General features: G+C 41.0%; 1 protein-coding gene across 5 annotated transcripts in view; it reads left to right on the top strand.

Annotated features, from left to right (window-relative positions):
• The first annotated feature begins 10,814 nt into the window (after nucleotides 1–10,814).
• nrxn3b (neurexin 3b) overlaps nucleotides 10,815–27,295 on the top strand; it is a 334,694-nt gene continuing 318,213 nt past the window's right edge. For 4 of the 5 annotated variants that reach the window (XM_085382342.1, XM_085382344.1, XM_085382345.1 and 1 more), the window contains exons 1-3: nucleotides 10,815–11,923; nucleotides 16,972–16,989; nucleotides 17,385–17,411. In XM_085382342.1, coding sequence (XP_085238468.1) covers nucleotides 11,227–11,923; nucleotides 16,972–16,989; nucleotides 17,385–17,411 — 742 coding nt within the window. In that variant the 5' untranslated portion in view covers nucleotides 10,815–11,226. The remainder of the gene's footprint in view (nucleotides 11,924–16,971; nucleotides 16,990–17,384; nucleotides 17,412–27,295) is intronic. The other variant, XM_085382343.1, reaches the window with a different exon arrangement.

The raw sequence follows: 27,295 nt of genomic DNA, 5'->3' as shown, positions 1-27,295 counted from the left end.
TCTTTGTGAGCGTGGGTTCAAAGACTGCTTTAAAAAACACTATGGCTGCAAAGAATAATTGCCCCCCCATAGGTTGTAAGTTGTTGTCAGTGATCTTTCCTGTCTTCATTCATTCATTTCATTTCATTCATTTATTTATTCATTTTCAGGCACAACAAATACCTATATTGAACATAAAATACACAAAACAAAAAACAAAACTTGCCTGAAAAAGGAGTGGGACGAAGAAAACTTATTAAATCCCACCCCTATACTCACTCATCAACAAAAAAAAACAATAAACTTCCCGCAGCTATGCCCATCATTGCATACAGACCCATCAACAGCCCCGGGCAGATACAAGCATCTAAGCGGCAGCTCGCAACCAACAATTAGAGCCTTCATAACTGAATACAGAATATATAAATTATAAATTGCATTACCACAGGTAACAGGCAGTAATAACTACAAGTAACAGACACACATACATATACATACATATATATCTACACACACATGTACATATATGTACATACATACGCACACTTTATTTTTTATTTTTTATTTTGGAATCCATACCAGCAATGGTAAGAGGACAGACATTACAGAGCACACTAAAAGCATCATGTGACCAGACCAACTGTTTGTAGAGAAATTTAAATCTATGAATATTTTTGCATTGTTTCAATTGTAAACTCAGACTGTTCCAGATTTTCACACCACATACAGACACACAAAAGCCTTTACGGGTTGTTCGAGTTCTGGGTAATTTGAATTCTCCAAAGCCTCTCACATTATAAACCTTTTCTCGAATTTCAAATCTAGTTTGTAAATTTGCCGGTAAAAGTTTAGTAAAAGCTTTATACAAAATTATGGATGTATTGTAATTAACCAGATCCTGGAATTTAAGTAACTTTGCCTGAAGAAAGAATTTGTGAGTATGATCTAGATAACCAGCCTTGTGAATAATACGCAGTGCTCGTTTCTGTACTGTGACTAATGGATTAGTTGTATTTTTATATGTATTTCCCCACACTTCCACACAATATGTAAGATATGGAAGAACCAGGGTACAGTACAGAGTACGAAGTGCATCTTTATCAAGGAATTGTTTCACTTTGTTCAAAACTGCGAGGCTTCTAGAAATTTTGGTTTTTATGTGTCTGACGTGGGGTTTCCATGAAATTTTGTTATCAATTATAACTCCCAAAAATTTGTTTTCACTCACATTATCAATTGGTACACCTTCAATGATAATTGGTAATTCTATATTATATTTTAAATTACCAAAAAACATTGCTTTAGTTTTATTTATATTTAATGATAATTTATTTATGTCCATCCATTTTTTTATTAATTTTAGCTCCCTGTTTACAGTCATTACAAGATCAGTATAATCATCGCTACTGAAAAATATGTTGGTGTCATCTGCGAACAGTATGAGTTTAAGTACTTGAGAAACATCAAAAATATCATTTATGTATACATTGAAAAGTTTTGGTCCCAACACTGACCCTTGGGGAACACCACATGTAATACCAAGTTTCTCTGAATGGTAATGCCCTATGCTAACATATTGTTCCCGACCTGTTAGGTAACTTTTTAACCAGTTACCAGCTTTCCCTCGAATACCATATCTTTCCAATTTATCCAGTAAAATTGAGTGATTGATTGTGTCGAAGGCCTTTTTGAGGTCAACAAAAATACCAACTGCATATTTATTTTTATCCAGTGTATCAGTAATTTCTTCTACTGCCTCAATTATCGCCATTGAAGTGGTTCTTTGCGTTCTGAAACCATACTGACCAACATTTATTATTTGATGTTTTTCAAGGAATTTTTCTAATCTTGAATTAAAAAGTTTTTCTAGAATTTTTGAGAATTGAGGCAGTAGAGAAATAGGCCTATAATTGGTAAAACTGTGTTTGTCATTACTTTTATATAGTGGTATTACTTTCGCAATTTTCATTTTTTTTGGAAAACAACCGACTGAAATGATAAATTACAGATATATGTTAAGGGACTAGCAATATTCAGAATAACCTGTTTAACTACAGACATATTTATGTCATGATAATCCATTGAAGACTTACTTTTACATTTTAATGTGATATTTATTACTTCTTGCTCATTTGTAGCTGAGAGGAACAGTGAAAAGGGATTTGATTTCATATTACTGATATTTTCATTTTTATGACACGGGATGTCCGCTGCTAGTTCAGGGCCAACATTTATGAAGAATTTATTGAACCCATCGACAATATTACTCATGTTGTGATTTTCACCATTTGCATCAGTAAAATATTCTTCTTTGATATGATAGAAGATGATATGATTTGATACTCTTCAAGCTTTTGTAATGACCAGGTTTGCCCTACAAAAGACATCCACGTGTCACTTCTCAGACACATTTAATAATCTGAAACTACTGAGCAGCAGTTACTAGATGAATATAAGGCAATAGGAACAGTAAATAAAGATAATGGATATTTTCAGCGTGCACAGTGCACACACACGCACACGAACAGCGGTGGCACAGTGTCATCTTTGTGTGGCTTAAATATAAGCCTTGTGCAAACTAAAGGCTAATAAGTCCATAGCTCATCTGCTGTATCGGTGGTAAGTGGAGGCTTAGCACTTCGGACTGCAGTTAGTATCATGCAGGGAAAAGTCAGCTAAGGATCAAACTCCGCTCCGAGTCTCCCGCTTATAGGGGCAGCTAGCCGAGCCAGGAGGCCACTGATCTGGCAAGAAAGCTGGACAGTAAAAGCCCTGGAAGCAAAGATACTACATTTTCTCTAGAAGTGAGTGTGCTTGTGTGCGTGTCAGGAGAAACAACCGTTCTCTGAAAAGCGCACAGAATAAACCAGGGTAAAAACTAAGACAGAGATGTGGGATTAGTCAGGGAAAGAAAGAAATCTGAGAAGATGCTCTCTTTTCTCTGTGTGATGACTAAGCATGCTTCCAAAACATCTCCATGCAGGAGGGGAATTCTTCATCCATGATTAATGTGTTTTTGCATCATGGCATATATAATACATTGTGAATATTACAACAGTTGTTGTGGCAGCTGGAAATTCATTTCAAGATTTCAGAACAAGTGGCTGGGGTGTTATTAAAGTATGCCAGAAGCTTTTGCGCTGAATTCGGTTTGAAGACAGTATCCAATGGTTAGAATTCATTTATTATGCTTTTTTAGTACAGGGGACAGCAAGATAGAGAACCCTGCCTGGGAAACCCGTCACACTCGGGGCACTTCCATCTTTGATTCTAGGAAATATATTTGTAGAATGAACACTTCTGTTTGTCATTCTGTTTGCATGTATCTTTGGCAGTTTAGCAGCTCATGAATGTTTGTTTGCATGTTCCATAATCCATCTTCCTTTAATTCCCAAGGGATGTAGCTCTGTCCGCTGCCTGTTTGCTCTTTGATTCAGCTCTACTGTAGCCAAGAGAGAATCGGTAATCTCTCATCACCCCAAAGACCTAATTAATGTGTCAATACATTCTCTTTAATATGAAACCCCTGGACGAGCCCCTGCAGGTGATAGTTTGGCAGAATATAACAGAATAATATGTGACACAAATCAAAAAAGACCACAGGAAAAAGCAACGTTTCATAGGTGAGTTTAACAAGGGGAAAATGTGTAGAGCTGTCTGCTGGATGGGCTATATTAAAATCGCTTTAATCATATTTTATAATATCCATCTTGGTGGTAATGGTTAGCTGAAGCTCGATGGGGTCTTTATTTTATCGAGCAAATAGGTGAGATGCACTCATCCCGGAACCATTCGATTCAATCATTCCTTCATTCTTTTCTCACTTTATCCAGGTCAGGGTCTCAGTGGCAACTGGGCAGCAAGAGTGGCCCAGATGTTGTTTTAGCCTTGCAGCCCTATTCAAAGTAACAAATGGCCTCAATTTTACAGCAGCAGCAGGAGATTGTTTCATTTACTATTAGACTTCAGTGCCTCATTTAACGCTGTTCGTCCTGCAGTCGTAATTCACCTTCTCTACCAGTGGGTTAATGTCTGTGGCTTTCTGCTGCTTTGACTAACACCTCGCCTTTGTTACAGAACGTATCCCTTTGCTACAACTAGTGCTGCGTGTTCAGACATCAGAGTCCCTTATGTTAATGCCATCATGCAAAATACAGCACTCTTTTAGGTTACTCAGACCATAACATTTGATCTAAATATGCATATAAATGTGCCAAAGGTATTGTCAGCTTACTCAATGTCAGGGAAATGGTTTTAATAATATGGCTGATCACTATAGATGTCTTTAATCCTGTAAAACAACATTAGCTAAAATGCTGAAAACATATTGGGGCATATAGGTCCATTATGAGTTACTTTGCATAGAGCAAGTTTCATATATCTCAGATCGTGTCACAGTTCTCGCATACACAATTGTAAATACATGTTTTTTTTCTCTACCACCTCTACAAATCCATAAATCTCACTTGTGTCTCCAAGTTCTTTTATTCTTCACAGAACAAGAGAAGGTCACCGATGCTTTTCTGCTCATCTCCCTCCAGTCCTGCCATGTGTCAAAAGCCACTTTCATGCTTTGAGCTATTCCTCAGTGCAACAGCTAAGATTTGAGCTGGTGCCAAAGACGGACAGACCACATATCTCTGGATTTAGCTTCCTTCCACTGGCTGCAAGTTCTTATCATGTTTAAATTTGGTCTGATGCCCAGATATGTATAAAATGACCTGATAGTTCAGTGTAAGGGATTAGGTGAAGACTCTCAGGTAGCTGATCCTGAGTCTAGACCTGCACTTGAGATCCCTGAGCCCTTCAGCAACACGCACCCTGAGGAATTTTCAGTATGTACGTTTTACTTTGATGCAACTGTTTTTTATCCCCTTTGGGTTTTTTTCACCCAGTCCAGTGTCTTGCTGTATTTAATGTTTCTTAATTACTATTGTTATTATTATTCAAGTAATTCATTTATCCTGTGACAAATATAACATTTCTATTCCCTTACAGGATGGCAACACCCTCGTTGCCATATCTGCCCTGCCAAACACGCATGGGAGATTTTTCAGCAAATGTGCTAGAAATATGGAATGGTGCTGAGTCAGTGCTTGGTCAGGAGGTAGAGCAGGTCATCTACTAATCTGAAATAGGATGGTTCAATCCCTGGCTTCTCCAGTCCGCTTGCCAAAATGTTGTTCTTAGACAAGAGTGAATTCCAAATTCACTGGATTGTAAATGTTAGATAAAAAGCATAGAAATAAGTGTTGTATGAATGCGTGCATCAGTGGGTGAATGACGCTTGTAGTATAGAGCGCTTTGAGTGCTCAAGCAAGGTAGAAAGGCACTATATAAGAATCAATCCATGTACCACATCATAATAAAAAAACTCCCAAAACTCCAGTGTTCATAACTCCATTTGAGTTGCAGAGATTTGGAGAAGCAGCACCAAGCACGGTGGCCAAACAGCCTACTACAGCAGCAGCTACTGTATACCTGTGGAAGAAATGCTACAGAATATGATGGCTGGTGGTGTACAGGTTGAGTCAGGTTGCACTACTCTTGCAAAACATTAATTATCAAATGAAGAATGCACAAAGTGAAACATTGTGGATCATTACCTGTATTGGCAACACCTGGGTCCCAGGGCCTCATGGGAGAGCCCCTTATCACATTTTCCAAAAACAGTGCCAAAATATGTCAAACCAATAAAGCTACACAGAGCCTCTTTCAGCTGCTCCTTGTTTAACAAGGGGTCACCACAGCCGGCAGCTACACATGTTTTATTTAGCAGATTTTTCCACAGGTTGCCCTTCCTGAAGCAACCCCAAAGGGATTCGTGTCTCCTCCTGGAACCAACCAGGGATCTTTGGCTTGTTAGGTGAAAGTGTAAACCACTCCACCGTGGAGCCACAAACCAGTACAGCTGTTTGAGCATGTTAAATCCACACTACTACTAGCTGCATAATATCTTGCTATTATGACTACTTAGTAGCAAGTGTAATTAGTAGTATCAATAGTGTGTAGAAAAGAGACTAGATTACAATAAAAGGAGCCAGTGACAGGCCCAACGGTCATCTCTCTAGTTTTCCTCTCTTGTCTGAAAGGCTTTCTCTCTTTTCGCTCTCATTTACGCCTGACAAGCCTTCAGGACCTTGGACAGCATATATATATATATATATATATATATATATATATATATATATATATATATATATATATATATATATATATATATATACATATTAGGTGGGCATGCCATGCACTACTTTTGCAGTACGTAATTTGCTTCTCGTAATGTCTCCTAAGCGCGCAAGCAGCCTGAATTACATAAAAGCCTAGCTTAAAAATAAGGAATAAATAATTTTCCTTATTGGTAATTTGTCCCGAGGGGCTGTTGTCTCTGCAAATGGAGTAACCCCCCCCCCCCCCTGTGCTGATTACTCTGAAGAAGGCGGGTCAGATCGTCAGTGTGGGAGAAATCCAGGGGCCCATCAACAGTAGCGCTGAGTGAAGCAGAGCTGAGAGATGCGCGTTCACTGAGCCGGAGGAAGGAGCACGGCTGCCTTTTCCTCCACCGCGCCTCACTTATAATAACCGCCTCATCACCACCATCAGCATCCCACTCTCATCAAGAAAGGCTCGGGTTTGTGGATGGGATTTTGGTCTGGATTACTATAATTTGCAATATTTACGCGCGGGGCTTTTGTCCGTCCGGAGTCTCTGCGTGGGAAAAAAAAGGTAGGAGCAGATTAAAACTGGTTTAGTCCTGTTTTATTTTAATTTTATTTATTTTTTTATTCTTTCCCTCCCCACCACCATCTTAATACGTTATTTGTTTCTGTGAGGATGCTTAAGTTGCGGGATTCTGAAGTTTTTCTGAAAATATTCTGCGAATTTGATGTGACTTTGAGCTGAGATGAGGAATTAGGCGCAGTGGGATGGCTTGGATCGTTAGAATTTTGAAAAGCCTTCACCCGCAGTTTAACACTAAACAGTGGGTAGGTCTGTGACGTGAGGGAGATAACGTGGACTTATTAGAGTTGATTTTTTTTTTTTGTTGTTGTTGTTGTTCCTTTTTAAAGCAAACAAATTCGTAGGGAATGAGCGAAGCGCGTAGAGATGGAAAGTTTTAGCTCACCGAATCGCGTCTCTCGGTCGGAGAGAACAGCGAAGGAGGAAACTACCCCGAACTATTCCCGTTTTCTCGACAACTTCACCCACGAGTCCTGTTCAAATTTCGCTTCGTAATTTCCAAAAGCAAAGGTTCGTAAGCCCTCGAGCCACAGTCAGACTGCCACCGTGCGAGAGGCAGAGGGAAAGCTTGAGCGCTGCTGGGGGGGGAACATGTAGCCCGCTGTTTTATTCATCCGTGCGGGCTTGCGGGTTGGATTTCTGGCAGGTTTTAAATGTTTCCTATCATCTGAAGGTTTAAAATATTCCATTAAGGGATGAAATTACTCATGTGATCGATAGCATCATTTTCTGTTGCACTTACATTGTGAAAGCTCGGCCGTGCGGAATTGAAATGTCCACCGGGGCTTTCAGCAGAGACTACAGCATCCCTCTAATTTAATATTTCTGCCAGAACTTGTGTCTCTGAGCTGACTGCAGAGTTACCGCTGATCCCGTCTCTGTACCTTATTTGCTCTAAATTATGGCTGGTGTTTTATAAAAGTCTGTTTACTGAAGCCCACGTTGGATTTCGTGATGCATTTAGGGGCCATTTGCTCATCTAAAATCTAAATACTGGGCTATTTTTTTCTTAACTGCAACATCTGGAGCCCTGCACAGATGTTCAGCGCGAGCGGAAAGAATCGTAATGTGTCCGTTCCTGCTGGTGCCAGATTGAAGTTTATGCTCTCAAGTTTTGCACTGAAGCTTTAAATGACTTCACTTTATTCCCGGTTCACCCTAAAATTCCCCTTTTGCTCCGTGCGCCCCACTTCCTCTTACCAGCAGTGGACTTGGCAGGTCCGGACACGCTTCTAATGCAGCATACCCTCGTCTGCTGTGACTGCTGTCGGATTAAATCGCTCCTCCGGGCTGCAGCATGTGATGGACAGGGAGCACAGCAGGGGGCTGAGGGGGTCTCCAGTGCGTGATAGGGGCTCGGCTACATTACAAAACATGCCTATAAATCTGCTGCACCGAAGCCGGACCTGTCAATGCATCATTTATGGGCAGTCAGTGAAGGTATCCCATACAGGTCATCTCATATCCTGCACTATTTAATAATTCAATGTGTATATCCCGGAAAATATGTGCTTATTCTAGCAGAGCAAGGTAGCTATTTAGAAATTATGCCACTTCCTATTTGTTTAACAGGAGGCAGAAAAAAACAGGTTTGGGTTTATGCTAGTTAAACAGAGTACTTAATTAAGAAGCCCAAAACAGCTTGTTAATTTTTCCTTTTTCGCCCTGTGGAGTGAGGACTGCTGGGTGCTCTCAGGCATGCTGTTAGCTGAAGGGCATCTTTCATAACAAGCCTGCGAGGAAAAGTGTCAGTAACATATTCTGGGTAAAACTCAACTTGGCACTATGTTAGCTTCATTTAGCTTAGCTTTGAGGTGGAAAGATTTGGATTTTAAGCAGGGCTTATAGTCAGTCGAATGTTAAGTAGTTAATGTCATGGTGGGCAAATGTTGTTTTTAAAGTCAGAATCAATTAAAGGTGGAAAAAACCCCTATTGTAAACAGCTGTGTTTAACACAATGATATCTCCATAACTGCTTGAAAGAGAATATGTTACCATTGTTAGCATTCAGTGTTAAAACCATGGTTTGCAGGCTATAGGGACACCCGATATCGCAGTTAAGCAACACACACACACACACACACACACACACACACACACACACACACACACACACACACACACACACACACACAATAACTCATGTTAATTGAATAGAGTCCAGGGCCATTTTTTTTATACCAGGCAGGCATCTCAGATTTCATGGGCATATTGAGCCTTGCTTAGTCAAGGGACACAGCACATAACACTCTTTTATAGTTGGTGGCTTGGGTTGATGCAGTAGCGTTCAGGGTGATTTCACCACACAGAACCTTTTAACCTCTCTTCGGACGCTGTCTCACAAAGGCACTTTTAAGACAAAGACAGTCGTCCAGCCAGGCAACCCAGCGTTGTCAGAGAGACACAGTCAGGTACACTCCTGCACAGGGACACACATGCATGTGTACACGGTGCATTAGCATAGGTATCAGTTTCTACAATTCAATAGCTTGCCTGCTGCAGCAAGATTAACTATTCAGGGCAGGTGGTTAAAGGGCCTATTGTGTTGCATGGGTCTGTGCTACTGTCATGATTGGACAATGCGTTTGTCTGGTGGGCAGCCCAATAGCAAAACAATTGCAAGGGCAAAGGGCTGGAAGAGTACACACACGTATAAGGTTTCACCATGTGAATCATTCCTGGCTCTGCAGAGCAAAATCAAACAGAACTAGATGAGTACAGGTGTAGCGTACAAAGGCCAGTGAGCTAGTTAATATTCAGTACCGCTGTCATCTGGGTTTGGGTGATGTGAACAAGTTAAAAACGTATTCACTGAAGGAAATTTAGAAAAAGAATGCTAGTGGTGGGATTTGGAAATGAAGTAGCACCATCGTAACATCTTTCTGAATAGCTGTTTATGATTGCAATCCCCCAAAGATACGCAAATGAGAAAAGGAGAGTGGCGGCAGATAATTAGTCATATTTATCAGGATCCCAGCAGGCCCTTACAGACAGCAGGCTAACGTCTGAGGCTAAACACATGCTCCGGCTCACCTCCATGGATTTCCTCTCATCGTGGAATCAACAAGGCAACCCAGCCCAGTAGATGGACTTTATTTATTTGTGTATTTTTCACAAAGCCGCTTTGTTGTCCTTCGACTATTTGGGAATTCATCTCTCAAACGAAGGCTTTACAACTATAAATGATTATTTGAGTGGACCTTCAAATAAAATGAGTAATTGGCAGAAATAGAAAAGTGCATAAAATGGTTGTAAACCTTTAATGGGTGTTCAGTAGATATTTAGTGCTATTTAATGGCCACCTAGAGAGTCAAATCCACATTGAATGGTGCTCTCAGTATCCCTTCTAATTCATCTAAACTCATAGGCACAATTTGCCTAATTGCTGTTTTCCCTATTCCACCTCCTCTGAGTGCTGTTTTACATCTGAACCAGCTTTATAACTCTAGTTTAAGTTGGCATATTTTAGCAACAGTAAAGAAAATCCCTACAGTTAAGCCAAAAGCTCACAGACAGTGTTAGTTTGACAAATGATGTTTCCAAAATTCTACATTGTGTTGGCTAACTAGATATAGAACATTACAGGGTTTGTCAAATGTTTACAGGCAGGGGATCTCTTACAGAGGGGGTCATTTTCCAAGGACACCCCACCCCTCGTTGTCCTAGCAGTGATTTAGCTGGTCAGGGATTAGGGGTGTGGATCATTTGAAATATTTCCTACATAGCTAACTGGCTAATAAACCAAAGTACACTACAACAGGAATGGTTGATTGTAGCTGAAGAGGAGTGAGTTGTTTTATGACAGATTGTCATGATGTGTCACAATCATATTAATTTCTATGGGCCCTAATAGGATGATGGAGTGGACACAACATGCTTGGCATGAATGGGTCTCATTTGTACAGACTTAATTGATACAACATTTTATAACCTTTAATAAGAATCTCTGGACTCCTCTTTGTTATGTTTCATTGGGTCACATATTTTATTTGTGTCACACATCCCCTTGCAGGTGGTTGCTTTGTTTTGCTAGAAAATAGAGATTCATCTTAAAGAAATGCATTCAGTGCTGTCTGTTCTTTCCCTGCAGTTTAAACCATGGGGCGTGGAACCGGACCAACGATGACCGTTCTGTGCTTCAACCCAGGAAACCGCCTTAAAGAAAAATCACAAGACACAGCTCTGAATCACTGACAAAACACGCTACGGCTCACCTTTACCATAGCAATTTTACGCGTTTATGTGGAAACTGGATTTTTTTTCCTTTCCTTTTTTGCACAATTCTCCATAGATTTGGCAGTTGAGATAAGATCCTTTATCAACGTTAGATCTGCCTCTCAGATAAAAAAAAAGGATATTGCGCTGTCTGCCTGACTAAGATTATCTATGTGGAATATAACATTCAGCAGAAAAAGCCCGGAACTAAACCATTATCAGATGTTCATATCACTTTGAGGATCTGTCCCCAGTTCTCACCCTCTTCTGAGCTCCCTGTTATTCTCTACCATGAATCCAAACAGCCTACCTGGATTTTTCCTTATGCTGCTAAGTACCATGCTGGGCCTAAGCATAGGCCTGGAGTTTACTGGCTCTGAAGGTCAGTGGGCTCGCTACCTGCGCTGGGATGCCAGCACCAGAAGCGACATGACGTTTCAGTTCAAGACTTCAGAACCAGAGGGCCTGATGCTCTACTTTGATGATGGCGGATATTGTGACTTTCTGCTTCTCGCTGTATCTGAGGGTAAGCTGCAGCTTCGCGTCAGTATCGACTGTGCCGAGACCACCATCACCTCAGATAAGATGGTTAACGACAGCCGCTGGCACTTTGCAGCCATCAACAGGCACAATTTGCGGACTGGCTTGGCCTTGGATGGCCAAACCAAGACGGAAGAGGTGCGGCCTCAGCGGCAGTTCATGAATATTGTCAGTGACCTCTTTCTTGGAGGCCTCCCAGGGGACATCCGCACGTCTGCCATCACCCTGCCCTCCGTCCGCGAGCTAGCGCCATTCAAAGGAATTATCACAGACCTCAGTTATGGGAGTAAGCTGCCCACGCTTATCAATAGTCAGAAAGTCCGCTTGGAGATGATGGGCCTATGCACAGAGAACCCCTGTGAGAATGGTGGGATCTGCTCACTGGCAGACGGAGAACCCTACTGTGACTGCTCCAGAACTGGATATGTAGGTCGATACTGCACTGAAGGTAAGAGGGTTGGCTCCAGAACCTTTCTGTGTCAAGCACGATTGCTGGTTAAAATTTTGAAATAAAAATTCAATGGGATTCCTTACAAATGCAGACTTCAACTAGCATCACATCTGCTGTCTGCTTCCAGGTATAGCGAAAAAAAAAGATTATATGATTACCCTTCATATTTGCTTTTTTGTTTTTTTGCATATGTTGCATCATTAAAATCATCTCATACCATGTGGCTGTAAGCAACGCAATAAATCTCAATACAAGCCTCTGAAAATTAGATTCAATTTCCATAACTGTGTTGCTATTCCCGCTGCACCTAATGCGATTTGTGCCACACCAAACTTCATTTATGAAATGCCTCGAAAAATGTGCATTGATTGCACAACAGTGTAATTTATATAAAGCAGGAGCATCTATACTCTGGCGTGTTTAAGCGGTTTAATGCAATTCATGCAGGACACCCAATGAAAATACCGAGGGTTTTGTTGCTCTTACGGCTTCTTTTAGAACGTCTTCGTATTTCATGTGGGAGTTAAATTGGAGATGATGTTCTCAGCATTTCTTCTCCCTTCACAGTTATTACTTTTGATCAGGCAGTGGTGGATATGGTATTAGCTGATATGACTAAAATTACAATACTGAGTTCTCTTTTTTCCCCCCTATTAAATGTATTCAGATTTTGCAAGGTGCTGCAGGACCTGAAGGTACACAAAGTTTGGTTGAGAAATAACTTCATGTGTTTTTCTTCTGCTTCTGTGCCAAGGCCATCGCTTTATTTGGAGAGTGTAATGAGATCCAGCTCTTTGAGGATATTCCACCCTATTCTATCATCTTCACACCCTAAAAGCTTTAGTTATTAAAAAAAGTTGTTTTTTTCTAATTGATACCTACGTGGTCCGACAAAACTTGCCACTGGTCTTTCCCTTCCTTTTCAGGAAATATATATTTAAAAAATAATCATGTTAAAATCTCTCATTGTTCAGAACACCCTGCTGCTTTACAGCCTTGAGATCAGTGCTAGCTGATGCCAAAAATAAGTTGCTCGTTTTTTTGCTATTCCATTCACCACAACACAAAATTTTCTCTTTTTTTCCATATTCAAGAACGGTAACCTTTTAAATACACAGTTTCACCATAACCTTACTCGCTTAACTATTTGTTTACGTGTATGGATTGCAGGAGATCCCTTTGTGTGAACAGACCCATGTCAAATTTCCTCCCCTGCTGACCCACTTCCTGCCTGTCTAAATCAAACTGACACGACTGAGGGATGACTCCATTTTGCCCGAAATCAGAGGAATGCTCACTGAAAGCTAGAGCGCTAATGACGAGCTATTTTAAACTGTATCTAATACAATTAAAATGTTTGTTTTTTTAAATGTCATCACTGCAGCGTGCCTTTAAAATGTGATTTTTTTGCTGTCTTTTGCTTCCCAATATGCACCAAAATTTGCTGATCAAATGAAGCTGTTCGGACGTCAGATCACGAGTGCTAGCCTGTGGCGTTGTTGAGGACAGCACGCGATGTGCTGGTTGCAGAGCAGTCGAGCAAACGGGCTGGACTTGACCTCTTTTCGCTTCATCCCATTTGCCCGCTGCCTGTGTCGAACAGTCGATAGAGGAGGAGCAGGAGGCCTGTTGGTCTGAGGGCTGACGGTGGAACTGTGACATCTTTGTGTTAGAAAGGCCGAGGTTTTAAGACGACTCAGTTGGGCGGTGGTCATATCTTAGCTGCAGGGCAGAACGAGTCCAATGTGTGAATTTACCACTGGCCTGTTGTACCCTAATTTGTCACAGGAAATTAGCTGTTGGACAACAAACCAACTCATGCTTACTTCCTTCTTCGTCCTTCTATCCTTCTATTCAGGCATCTGTTCTTCATTTTCCTCCGATTTCAGGCTATAAAAAAAAGGGGAGCTAGGGGAGGGTAGTCAAGTTAATTCCCCAGCTGAACTGACTGCTGCTCTTTTCTGCTCTCCCATTAACTGATGTGGCTGATTGTTGATTATGCCACAGAGACTGGGAACCATAATTAGGAGGATAATGAGAACAGAGATGGCTAATTTGCCTGGAAAATGCCTGCGCAAACACTGCCGTCAATTCAAACTGTCTGTCGGCAAACTCGTGAAGAGTTCTTTTACTGTTATGGCCACATGTCCACAAGTGGGCAAAGTACTTGTTGTTCATGCGGCGCTTGAGCACAGAATGTTTTCAGGGGATGTTCGCACACCTGTCCCGTCAGTATACTGTGATCATGCCGTACATTAATGAGCAATAAAATTAGCAATTTGTTAAATGTGTGAATATGTATATGTTACATTGTCGGATGCAGGAGTCCGGATGCATTTGCATTCACAGGCATGCGCGTGAATGCACGCGGATGCAGGCGAGGCCCTGGAGCTGCTCGTTAAAACGGGCAGATGGCTGACTGGCTGAGTAGACTGGGCCTTGGAAGAGTTTTCCCAGCCGTGTTTTTAATGGTAGCCTGCTAGCCGACTGGCCTGGAAGGGAAAATACAAGGACTGGGCAGAATTCACATGTGTGATGAGAAATGAGAAAATGGGAAAAGTGGGATAAAGCTTCTGTTTGCCACTTCACTGAAAAACATCCTTCTTGTTCCCACACTGGTATACCTCCCCCCCCCCCTTTTCTCATCTGTCATGAATTAGTGGGGGTCAACCTTCTGCTAAGGCATCATCATTTCACCGCAGTGATAATTATGAAATGGTTCCGTTCTCTGAACGCCTGCAAGCCCTTCCATGCTTTGCACCATAAACAGTTGGCCATAAAACACATGCTCAGTCTCGCCTCCTGTGTGGATCAGGATGTATCAGTGTGGCTAATGGATTGAAATTAGACAGTACTCGCTCTCTGCATGCGTCGACCTTAGTGTGCAGATCTGTAGCTGTAGCTTTAGTACTTGACCTTGTCATTGATCATTCTTAAACTGCTTCTTTAAGCACAGCCATCGTTATTATTCTCCTGCTATTCCTTGTGCAAATATCACTGTCTTTAATAGAAATGATCTGGATGTGAAATCTCTTTCAGTTCAGCTAACTTAGCAGCGGTGACATTATGAAATCTCTTGAATACCTTGTGGTTTTTCTGGTTACATAAAGGTATGCAGAAGGTCAAGGTTGTTAAGAGCTGCACAGGATTGTTTAATGAATATGTAAAAATGATCATCCATGTCCTCTTTCAGGATTCCACATCCTGCATTTGTAATGAGCAGTTTAAGGACCTCCTTTTTGCTTAAACAAATATGCAGGGACTCGTTGGAAGGTTAGTAATTGAAGGCTAGGGCAAGCAAACTGTTAAGTAAGTGCTGAAATGGTGCCTTCGGGCTTAGCTTTGGGGATTAATAAACAGACATGGAAAAAATGACAGTTACAATAATCTTACTATAAAAAGTAGGTCAGCGAGAAAAAAAATGGTGCAGGGACTTGCCTGATGCCAGTGCACGGGGCATTTGTGTCTAGTGCCCATGCTGAAAATTATGCTTGGATTTGAGTGGTGAAGCTGCTGGTAAAATAGAGCCAGGGATTACGCTCGGACCACATGTCCTCCACAGCACATTGGCTTGTTCTGAGCACCGTCGCGACAAGAGAAAAGGTTTTATCTACACGGAAACTGAGCATTTAACACACGCGCACGCACCATATCTGGACACAAGCATTTGCACAGTCAGGGAAAAAAAATATGTGTACCTGCTGATTCAGGCACATAAATTCAAGCATTAAGTCCCCCCCCCCCCAGGATCATCTCCTGAGAACTAGAACAGTGCTGCCGTCCATCAGCTGGCTTCTACCCTCCTTTCCCACACTTCCACCCATCGCCCTTCCCTTTCCTCTTCCAATGTCATTTTTCTTGTGTGGGAGGAGAGGCAGCATCCATTTTAGACTCCCTAAAGGAGACAGGAGGAAATCTTCACCTTGTCTTCACCATCCCCTGCTGCAGAATTTGCCTCCCTACTCCTCCTCTCAAATGATATATCTGTCGTGGGTTGAGTTTGTTAAATTTAACATTAAACAAGGACTTAAAGCTGTCAGGGAGGCGGGTGGGAAAAAAATGAAACACAGAAATCCCTGGATGTATCTAGTAGTACGAAACAGGCCACTCCTCTTTGTAGACTGGGCAGAGATCAAAGCGCATCGCTAAGTCACATTAATATCTGATATCTCGCGTTAGAGCCAATATTTAAAATGTCTGATGTAGTCTGTCTTAATTAAGATGTGTTTAATTTTCCTCTCATCAGTTTTTGATGCTCTTTGGGGGGCACCGATTACAAGCGCGAGTATTCCTATTAGGATGCGAGCTTCAGGTTTGTGACTAAAGAAGAATAATAAATATATAACAGACTCAACTGATGTTGAATCCACTCAGTCATCTGTAATGTTGCCTAAATCACACTGGCATGTCTGAGACCCACAAGGTGTCACTGACGGGTGAGCTCTCGGTGAGGATGTTTGCCGCGAGCGAAGCTTAACATGCGGCTTTTTTTCTTCTTTTTTTGTAATGTTGCCGTGCTCCACTATTAGCTACACCGGGACTCCCACTGTGAGCATTCTTCTGAGAAACCACAAGGGGCGTGTGATTGTGGGTGAGCGATAAGTTGAAGAAGAGGAGGTGGAGGAGAAAGGCATGGGTCTGAGAACAAGCAATCCTGCAATCCATAAAACTCACACCATAAATCCTCAACAGCGTGGATTTATGCATCATTTTACGTGTTCAAGGGACTCTGTGTGATGCGGAATATTATGCTACAATGACAATATTCGAAATGTGGAAGAGTTGTTTGCACAAATGTCGATCTGGATCCCGTGGGGGCGGGACAGATTCAGTTTTATGCCTTTTTCTTTCCACAGGTGTTCACACTGAAATAGTTTACAATCAGACATGTCAAGAGGGCGCCTCTTTGCTCCTTACATGATCGCCAGTGTGTTAGGGGTTTGGTTTTTTTGCATGTGTAGATGCAACATGCAAAAGTGGTTGTAGAGTGTTGCTAATGCGATGCTTCTCTTTGCTCTCTCTCTCTTTTCCTGACGTTTCCACAGCAGTCCTGAGAAAACCAGGTGAGTCTCCAGGCAAATGAGGTCACAGCTTCAGTTTAACTGCTGCAGCCATTCACGTCCCATCCAGTTATAAGTTATTTATGCATTCACCTTTAAAACGCAAGCAAATTTTTTTACCACAAGTTCTGTTTTAACTCTTAGATTTGACCTTTATTCAGCAAACACCCTCCACAGTTACTTTACATTCACGCAGACTGTTCCTCGTATAAGTCATTTGTCTGTTTCAGTGGAAAGCTTTCAAAAGCACTTGGGGAAGCTTTGCCTTTAGTGTGATAGCCATTCTTTGCCATTATGCAAAGCATGCACAGTGACAATACAACTGTAGTATTGGCGTGTTGTGTTTTTTCTCAATTTTTCCTCTCTGTTCTCCTGTCTGTTTGATTTTTCTCTTCAAGGCCTCGCACACCTGAAGGCAGAGCAAGGTACTCTTTCCTCTTTCTTTGTAGATATCTCTTTTATTTATTTGTTTTTTAGCTCACTAACCCCTGTGTTGGTTGTGAGCTGTAAATTTACAGTGTGCGCCTGCACTATCTGTCCGTTTGCATTTGCGTGTTGCTGTGCGGCTACTGCAGAGAGGTGGGGTGGGGGTGGGGGGATGACTGTGTGTGTGTGTTTGGCGCAGAGGGGTGCACAACAGCATGGCATGTCCCACATCTCACCTTTGTCTCTCTCTCGCTGTGCTCGTGTGTGTCCTCAGCCTCGTTTCATCCAGGTCTCTGTGTATTACATAATTGTGTACTACTCTCACTTCCACAGCAAACAAGCAGTGACACGGTCCACTGTGTGGGAGCGGGGATGGTGGGGATGGGGTGAAAAAAAACAGGGAAGCTCGGGGGTGGGGTTGGGGGTGGATAAGGAAATCACTGGAATTTGGGGAGACAGCTCAGAGGAGAAAGAAGCTTATCTGGGATAGAGAGGGGTGAAAGGGAACAATAAGGATCAAAGAGTGTCAAGGTAAGGTGCATGTAGGAGAAATAGTAGCAGGGTTTGCATTCATATTTGATGAATCTGCAGCAACACAATTTACACTCTACATCCACTGCCAGTGTAAGATAATATTGAAGTCTGGGTGGTGGATGGGTGAAGACAGCAGAGCCCATTTCTGAAGTGGCACATTCATGGAATGTGAATTACTATTACTATGATTAAAATGGACGGAGCCGCTTCCTTTCTGTCGGATCAAATTCAGTAAAGCTGCATTTGAGAATCTATTTTTTGGAATAAGCTTAAAAATATCAGCGTTCACAGGCTCTTAGTTACTCTGCAATTTAGATTTTTTTTTTCAGATCTTGCTGGCTTGTTGAAAGGGAGTCTGAGACTTATTGTATTTCAAAATCAAATTCAATCTAGCTCTCCAGGAGTCCAAGATTATTAAGTTTGGCATAAAGTAACTGTGACTTTTCTCTAATTGTGCCCAAGTGTTTTCAGCTTTCACTTACCTAAACCGAACTATAACTGTGTGCCGATATTACAGAGAAAGGATGTTCGTTCTTGTTCTTGGAAACAACATTTGGCCATGGCTTCCAGTCATATGACGAGTTTGGAGTTTGCTCAGCTATCATGAGCAAACTATGGCTTATTTACAGTACCGTGCAAAAGTCTTGAGCCACCCATCATTTTTTAAATATTTTGCTTCCAAAGAGCCAGACTTGTCATTTTTAACCTCCTAAGACCCGAACTCCTCCACAGCATGCATTTTTAATTTCTCTTGGATATTTGAGCTGATTGGGTCCTGATGAATGTAAAAACAGAATTACCAGATTTTTTTTTTTTTTTTTTACCAAATTTTTGTTTCTAAGAAAAATGAGAGCCACATATGAGGATATTTGTTTAAAATTTCAATAGAACAGTAGCATATAATGTCCTCGTAAGTGGATATCAGGCCCTTGTAGAGCAAAATTGAGTATTTTGGTCTAAATAACCCAAAATGTGATGTCCACATATGTGGACGCAGGTCCGTTAAAGTAGTCTTGAGCAATAGTTCTCCAGGTCTTTCTTTGGACAATAGCTGCGTTTACACCCAGTTTCAGTTTAGTCCTTGTACCTGAGCATTTTCACAGCAATGTTTTTTGTTTGTTAATCCACTTAACAAATCTATGGACCTGAATGAATCATTCAAACATAAAAGCACCTCCTGACCTGTGTTGTGTCTGCACATAATGAATAACTTAGCAAACAACCCATTTTTAACTCTATTAGCAGCAGTTTGTCACAAAAACATACATTTTTTGAGAGTTTAGACACTCTTGAGGAAAAAAGGTAGTTATCCCAAATAGTGACTTAGAAAAATATAAAGAAATGACTTTTGCACAGTTCTGTATATATACTTCAGCCAAAACTATGACAAATAGCCAGCGAAAACCTTAGCCGTAGACCTCAACTCTATTAAAACAACACACAACGGCATAAACAAAATGAAATCTAGAAAAAGAATTGTTGAGATTTTGAAGTGTCAGTTGTGTGCTGCCCGTGTGCGCTTCTCCCATTACTGCACAATTTGCATGATTGTCGACATGTTGCATGCAAGTGTCACAGGCTTTATGTAGACTAACAATAGCTTAAACCTACTTTTTGTTGTCTTTTTCTGGTGCTCTGCCTTGGATGACACTCTTCCTTCTTTTATCTCTACGGATCCTTTCTCCTCTAGGTAGAAGCAAAGGTACAGCAAATCCTTTTTCCCCTACTTTTCTTTCATCTAAGCTGCGAGAGATCTCTCTGTGTGTTTACATTTATGGGCTGAATTTTCACTGCCGCTTATTTTTAATTCACTTTGAGTGATTATTTAACATATTCATTTGCTCATCGTGGGAGGGAGCCAGGAAAGTCACAGGACCTGATGCTTTCCAGCTAACGAGCGGCCACAGTTATCGTTGCGTGAACGATGAATGAGTGAGTGGAGAGATGAGAGAGGGTGGAAAAAAACACAGTGTCAGTATCGCATACTAAATGAGTCTCTCTTAATTATCACGTTAAATATAAATGATGAGAAAAAATGGATTAATCATTGTCTTAGCAAGCAGTAAATATTAATAATAGCCTGTCTGTCTGAAGATGCCTGTGTTGTGACAGTTCTGTGTCTCGGAAAAAAAAGAGTAATTGGTGAATTTGACCTAACATTTAACTTCATTTAAATGAGACCATAGAAGCAACCTCTGTGTAGTGCAATTGTGCAGACAATATTCTCATTCTACACTGATCAAAGCCATGTGGCCCGTTTTCGTTAGTTGTGTGTGTTTGTGCGTTTTTACAGGATGTCCTGCCACGTTTGTGTGCTTCTCAGTGTCATCTTGATTGATATCAGTTTTAATGAAAATAGCATATTTCCTCATTTAAAGTAGCTTGCATGAGATGTAGTCATGTGCACAAGTGTCCCATGTTCACAACAGTGGATTGGTTTGATTGATTGTGAGCCCGCCTTCTTAGCTACTGTTGACAAACCTTATCAGTCTTTCTGTTCTTGCACGTTGCATATTGCTGTTTGCTCTAATAACGGGGGCGACTTTGACACTTGAAACTTTGAGTTATTTTGGAATCAGTCACTCCTTGCTTTCAGCAGAGGTAAAAGCAACAGCAGGTTTTCTTATTTTTAGCCTGCAGTCATTCAGTTTACTGACTGAAATGACTGCAGGCAATTTGATCAGCTTAGTAGATTTGATCAGCACTGCTTGGCTAATTAAGCTAACAGTAGCTCCTTGTAATTAACACGGGTTCGTGTTAAAATTTCATAAAGAGAGTCTTGTAAAAAGGATCTGAAAGAAGAGCTATTTTGCTCATTTGCACCTTCAAATTTTCGTTTGTAGCTTTGCATGGTTAACAGTTCAAAAATAATCCTCATTTCTCTTTCACTGGGTTTTTGTGCAGTCCCACAGTTCATCCTCTGTTTTAGTTCCTGTCCCTCAAAGCCTCTGCTCGCAGACAGCACACACAGAGTTGTGTGCCATGTTCAATATGAGCATCCACCCTTTTAACAGTATATGTACTATACTGGTACCCTTTATATTTACCCTTGGCTTCATGTATCATATGGTCAGTCTGAGGCTACGCGTTCCTAAAGACAGTAGGCAAAAATATAGCATCCTACCTGAAAAAGGCTTTCTGGATGAAACTTTGACAAACTTGACACAAACGTCCTCAGATCCATCAGTTCAGTCTGTCTCCTAAACTCTGATAGCGGTCAGGATCGGTTTTCACACGGTGGAAAAATGTTACAGTGGATGTGAACAACCTGTAATCTTACAAAGTGATGCAATCTAGTGATTTCCTTGGTCTTGGATACGATGCTGGGTTTCTGCTCTATGTAGTAAGCAGTCAAACACACTATATACCATCACTTATATTTTGCTTTTGTCTTCTTGGGCCACAGTAAACTCCATACCCCCCACTGTTTTGATACAGAGTTGATAGTTGTGCAACTTCCATCACATCGTTAAAAATCCCAATTCCAATAAAGTTAGGACACTCTGTAAAATTTAAAAAAGAAAAAAAAGACCTCAGAAATCCATAGTTTGTTCAACTGAGCTGACAGATAGTGAATTTTGAAAGTTTGCCTGAGCCAATGCAGAGATTTCCAGGACAGAATCCTCCCTGTTATCTATACAGTGCAGTCTGACAGATAATAGGCATCTAACATTGATCATTACTGTCCACTGTGAACAGAGATTCCTCCAGAATTTCTGAACCTTTTGATTAAATTATGTTCTGTATACAATGATATAGTCAAAGTCGTTGCAATTTTACGTTGAGGAACATTTTTCTAAGGTTGTTTTATAGTTTTGGATGCAGTTTTTTCCCCCAGATTGGCGAGCCTTTGTCCATTTTTATGTCAAGGGGTGTGCTGTGGCAGGCAGGAGGAAGGACCCAAACGCAGGACTCGTACACGAAGGAGTAAACTCCAAATGGCAGCTTTATTGCTGGAGAAACATGTAATACAAGAAAACTAGACTAGAAACTCAAAACATGAAGCCCAAACTAGAAAAACAAAACCGGGAAACAGAGAACCAGAACATTGCCAGAAGCATGGAAGAAATACACAGCACAGTGAGGGGATGACACAACAACAGAGAGAGGGAAATAAAGGGCTTAAATACACAAGGGACTAACGAGGGAATTTGAAACAGGAGGGAATCACAGCTGGGACTAATCAGATATCACGAGATGAGGAGGAAGCAAAACTGAATGCGCTGACATAGGACTATCAAAGTAAAACAGGAAACACAAGACAGGCACAGAGACACGGACTTGACACTGAAACATCAGGAGCAGAAGGACAGGAGAAGAAAACTGTGACATGAGACACGACTGACTGTGGAACATGAAAATAGACATGAAGACAGAACTAAACATGGGGGGCACAGGAACAACACCCCAGAACTAGAAATCACGAAACACTGAAGAACTGTAGAGCTAGAAATTACAAAAGACAGAACAATGAGAAAACTAATAAATTACGATATATAAAATAATTAAAACATAAACACTGGGTCACCAGACTCAGGACCATGACATTTTACCTCAGAGAAGCAGAGCTTCTCTGAGATACTCTTTTAATACCATATCACATCATATTACTGATTGTTGGAAATTAACCCATATGGAAAAGATATATATAAATCTTATAAAGTTTGTATCTGTCTTGTGTGAAACTTGAATGAAAAGCATACAAGAGTGAAAACAGATATAAGATCCCTTGAAAAATTCTATAAATGAAACTTGTATGTTTTGGATACTTAATAAAACAATATATGAAAGTAATGAGAAAGTGGCCACTTTCATGAGTAAATCATATGATTTATGATTCACTATATGAAGTAGGCCACATCTGATGCAAGTCTTTTATAAGCTCTTACTATTTCTTTTCCATATGGGAACCTAATTAGTTGCTAAATGTGTCTCTGTTGTTTTTTAATCTTTCCATCCTTTTGTCGCCCCATCTCAACTTTTTTTGAGACATCAAAGTCAAAAAACTTTATTTATCCCCAAGGGGCAATTAAGATAGACATGTTGCTGTTATCAAATTCAAAACGAGCTAATATTTTTTTTAAATCAGAATTTATGTTTTCCATGTTCTGTTGTGAGTAAAATATGGATTTATGAGATTTGCAAATCACAGTATTCTGTTTTTGCTTACAGTTTACACCGGCTCCCAACTTTTTTATATCTGGGGTTTTATTATTATTAATCCTTTATTTATCCAGGTAAAAAATCTCATTGAGATTAAAAATCTCATTTCCAAGAGAGACCTGGCATCATAGCAACAAAAGTCACATACCACATAGGTCTATGTGGTATGTAGACGTCTTTATGGGAAGACGTCTACTGCCTGCAGTGTCTAAATGATAGTTCTGATTGGGTAGTCATTGTTTTGATGTGACTCTATGTGAGCAGTTCAATATCACCAATTTCCCGGGACCGTAATGTATCTGCTGACTTTTTACACAGATGGAATTACAATGAAGCTTCACTGTAATGTGTTTGATTTACCCATTGCCTATCAGACTGACTTTTCCCTGTGTATGGGCTAAAACTGAATTCCCCTGCATTTATATCACTTAAGCAAAATAGGTTGTAATGTCTATGTAGTTAGAAATCCTAAAGCTCTGTTGCACAACAGAAGGAGCCAGATATGATACACGGGACTTTCTATGCAACTCTCTTGGGGATTTTATTTTCCTCCCACAATCTGAGTCAGTCAGATGGACTGATGATTTAAAGTTACTAATAGGTGTAAGTGGGACTATTGTCTCTAGACTTGTGTGACATATGAATCAATATGTAGCCTTTTAATCAAGGAATGCTTAAACATGATACAATATGACTCTAAAACAGAGACAGCAGCCAAGCCAGTGTTCACATTACACTGTGATGAGTAAAATGAGGACATGCCACGGTCCCAGTGTTATTAGATCCATGTCTCTGCAGTAGTGTGTGTGTCTGTGTGTGTGTGTGCTGTAAATGGCACAGCGGTCAAAGGGCACAGTAAACAGGAGGCTGGGGAAAATAGACTACACAAAAGACCCGAGTCCACCACAGAAAAAAAAGGAGTAAAAAAGAAAAATGATAGCTGCAGCCAAAGGGCCAGGCGAGAGTGTCAGTGTTGCAAGATTATATACTTGTAATGAAAAATGTGGAGCACCTTGTCATCCCTCTACTCAGATCTGGGGCTGATATTGCACGTAACCGTTAAGCCATCTATAGGGAAAGTTTTAGTCGCTTGCAATCCAAGAGAACCCCATTGTTCTTGGCTCAGAGATGCAACTTTTTGATGCATAGCATAAGTTGACATGGCAAACTTTTGTATAAGCTATGGCAGTGGACTGTGCTCCAGTTAGTAACATTGCTCTAGTTAGCAAAATGCTGAACTTCAGGCTACAGATATTTTCAGATTTGAGTGCCTCGTTTATCTAATTAATGTAAATGTGTGGTGAAGATTTATTCTTATGAGCAACTTTATTACTGAATTTAACCTATTTTGTCTTTGGGAGATGGAAAATAGGGCAGCATTTATAACAATCCAATTTCAGTCATACTTTTATGTCATCCAGATAATGAGCTTAGTCAAAGGAGACGCCATAATGTTCATTGTTGGTTTCAATATTTTGAGTTTGGTTATCTGTAGATAGTAACTGTGCTTCAGCTGCCAGACACATCAGCTGTTACATGTATCACATCAACACTTGAGGTGTTAATGTCAATCACAGATTGAATGTGTGCTATGTTTATTAACACGTCGAATTAACACGTTGAAACAAGGTTATTTTCTACTGTGTACTTAGCTGTACAATGAACAAAATTTATACCCTTAATGGTAATTATTCCACAAGATCCTATTTTTAACAGAGAACAACCACTCAGTACATTCAGTTCCCTTTTACATGATGATTTTTCCCCCTATGTCTCATGAGAGGTGTGCCTCCATCCAGACATCTGGTGTTCATCTGGTGGTAACAGTATCAATATCAGAGATGAGACTGCAAGGCAGATTGCACGTTTCACTACCTGGCTTTTCTCTGAGTTTTAAGAATGTTAAAGCCCAAATGAATTGTAGTCGAATCCAGGCACACACTTAAGAGAGACAGAATATTTTCACAGTTTGTAATAAATGCAATGTAAAGTTGATTCTGTTCACACATAGTCAAAGGGTGGAAGTTGTCTGATACAGTGACCTTAAGAGCTCATCTCACCTTTATGGGGATGATGTGGTTTTATTGGTTTCACTGGGCAGTGACCTCCAGCTCGTACTTGGGAAATTGATGCTTGAGTTTGCAGCAGCTGGAGTGAGAATTAGTACTTCAACGTCCAGGAACTTTGAAGTGCTAACTTTGAGGTCAGGCACGAGTTACTGTTCTAGTTGGAGGACTTGTTGATGATTGAGGGGAGAGATGGATTGGTGTGGGGTCAGCGGTGATGTAGACTTTGTACTGGTCTGTTGTGGTGAGTTGAGCTGATGGTGAAAACAAAGCTGTCGATTTACCGGTTGATCTACTTTCCTACACACACCTGTAGTCGTGATCTCTGGGTAGAGACCGAAAGAAGAAGATCACGGATCCAAGTCACTGAACTGAGCTTCCTCTGAAGGGTGGCTGGGCTTCATCCTATATGGACAGGGTAAAGAGCTAGGTGTTTGGGAGGGACTCAGAGTCGAGCCTTTATTCCTCCACATCGCCATTTGATGTGGTTCAGGCATCTGACCAGGTGTCTCTCAGGAGCTGGTGTTGTAGGCATCTCGCACAAGGAGAAGGCCCTGAGGCAGAGCCAGGACATGCTGCATTTCTGCTTATACTGCTGCCCCTGTGACCCTGGACTTTGGTAAGTGGCAGAAAATGGATGGATGGCAATCCAAAGGTGGTAATAATACATCCGACATTACTACAGGCTATTGGACAGAACTGAAATGTGCCAGATTTCTTTTTCTATAATTGCACTCCCAGTACTGTGAATGATCCTGAAAAGGCTACTGGCTTTTTCTGTAATGGAACAGTATGGACAGAGCGCAGGCACAGCTACAGTAGCTTGTCCCCATTGCCAAGTTGTCAGCGGTCCACTTTAGAGAGCAGTTAGTCCTTGGAGAGCGGGAGAGCGAGAGAAAGGAGTTCAGCCCAAGTCTAATCCCTCAGCATGAAGGCTTAGGACTAAGAACTTATTCTCCACTTCTGGAGTCACTCTCCCTAATTATCCCCTCAAAGTCCTGCCGCAGACTTCCAACTGACAAGATTTTTGCTTTCTGCCTCTGCAGCACTCATTCTGTTTCTGTCTCCTCTATATATACACTCTCTCCCTGCACGTCACCGTTTACTTGATTCCTTCTTTCTCAGTTGGCCTCTCTGCCTTTGTCCCAACCCATTCATCTCTGTCTGCCTCGGTATCCTAGCCTTTCTCACTTTTGCTCTCCTCATCTTCCTCTTAGCTTTCTCTTCTGTTTCTCTACTTCAAAGTCATGTGGGCGTCACGTGTCTCAAATCACAGTCAGGCTTAAGATGGGAGTGCTTACTGCTGCCCACAGATGCTGCCAGGCTTCAGTGGCATTTATGAAGAGCTCTGTCCATACGCCTCTTAGCTTTTTGGTTTGGTCACCGGACTCGGACAGTACTACACCAGAGTACTCTAGTAGTCGCAGTGGTTTCAGAAAATACTGTAACTATACCTTCAGCACTCATGTAAGATTTATTTTAAACGTTAAAGGGCAGAAAAAAGATTGTATTTTTGCTTCAGAACAAATTTGCAGCGTATGTGTTTTTTTTCTATTGCTGTGTTGTGTTGCATTACTTGATATGTCAATCCAAGGAATGATTACATTTCTCCTCTTCTGAGTGGTTGATGTGTGTTGATGCTTGAAAATTTGTGAGTGACATATAATTCATGTCAGGATGTTAGCGAGTTAACACAGTGGGTGCTGGTGTTTTGAGACAAGTCATGAGCTGCCACTGAATGCCGGACTTCACTGGCTCCAGCATCAGCTTTCAATCGCTGTCACCTGAATCAGTCCTGGTTAAGTATGAGGGCAATAAGGCTAAGTAAGCCGCTGCAAGCCACAACTGCAAGTAGATCTGAGGGTAATGTCGGCACAACTTAAGTTGTACGTTTGCAAGAAATTTTATGCTGAAATAATAATAGCAGACATGGAACCAATGGGCTAACATGCACCTGCTCTTATTCATGTAATTCCCAAATCGAGAACTATATGAATTAATTATCCCAGTATAAGTGCTATTAGGGAATGACATTAACCGCTGTTTTCATAAAAAAGACAGCTGCTTTTACTGGTAGAAGCTTGAGTCATTTATGTTTTATATTAAAGCTATTATTGATA

Source organism: Rhamphochromis longiceps, linkage group LG15 (genome assembly GCF_057381845.1).
Source record: "Rhamphochromis longiceps isolate RC_006_pf linkage group LG15, R_longiceps_female_GT1.1, whole genome shotgun sequence".
Lineage (NCBI taxonomy): Eukaryota > Metazoa > Chordata > Actinopteri > Cichliformes > Cichlidae > Rhamphochromis > Rhamphochromis longiceps.
Note: the sequence above shows the minus strand (reverse complement) of the source record. Positions and strands in the feature narration are given on the sequence as shown.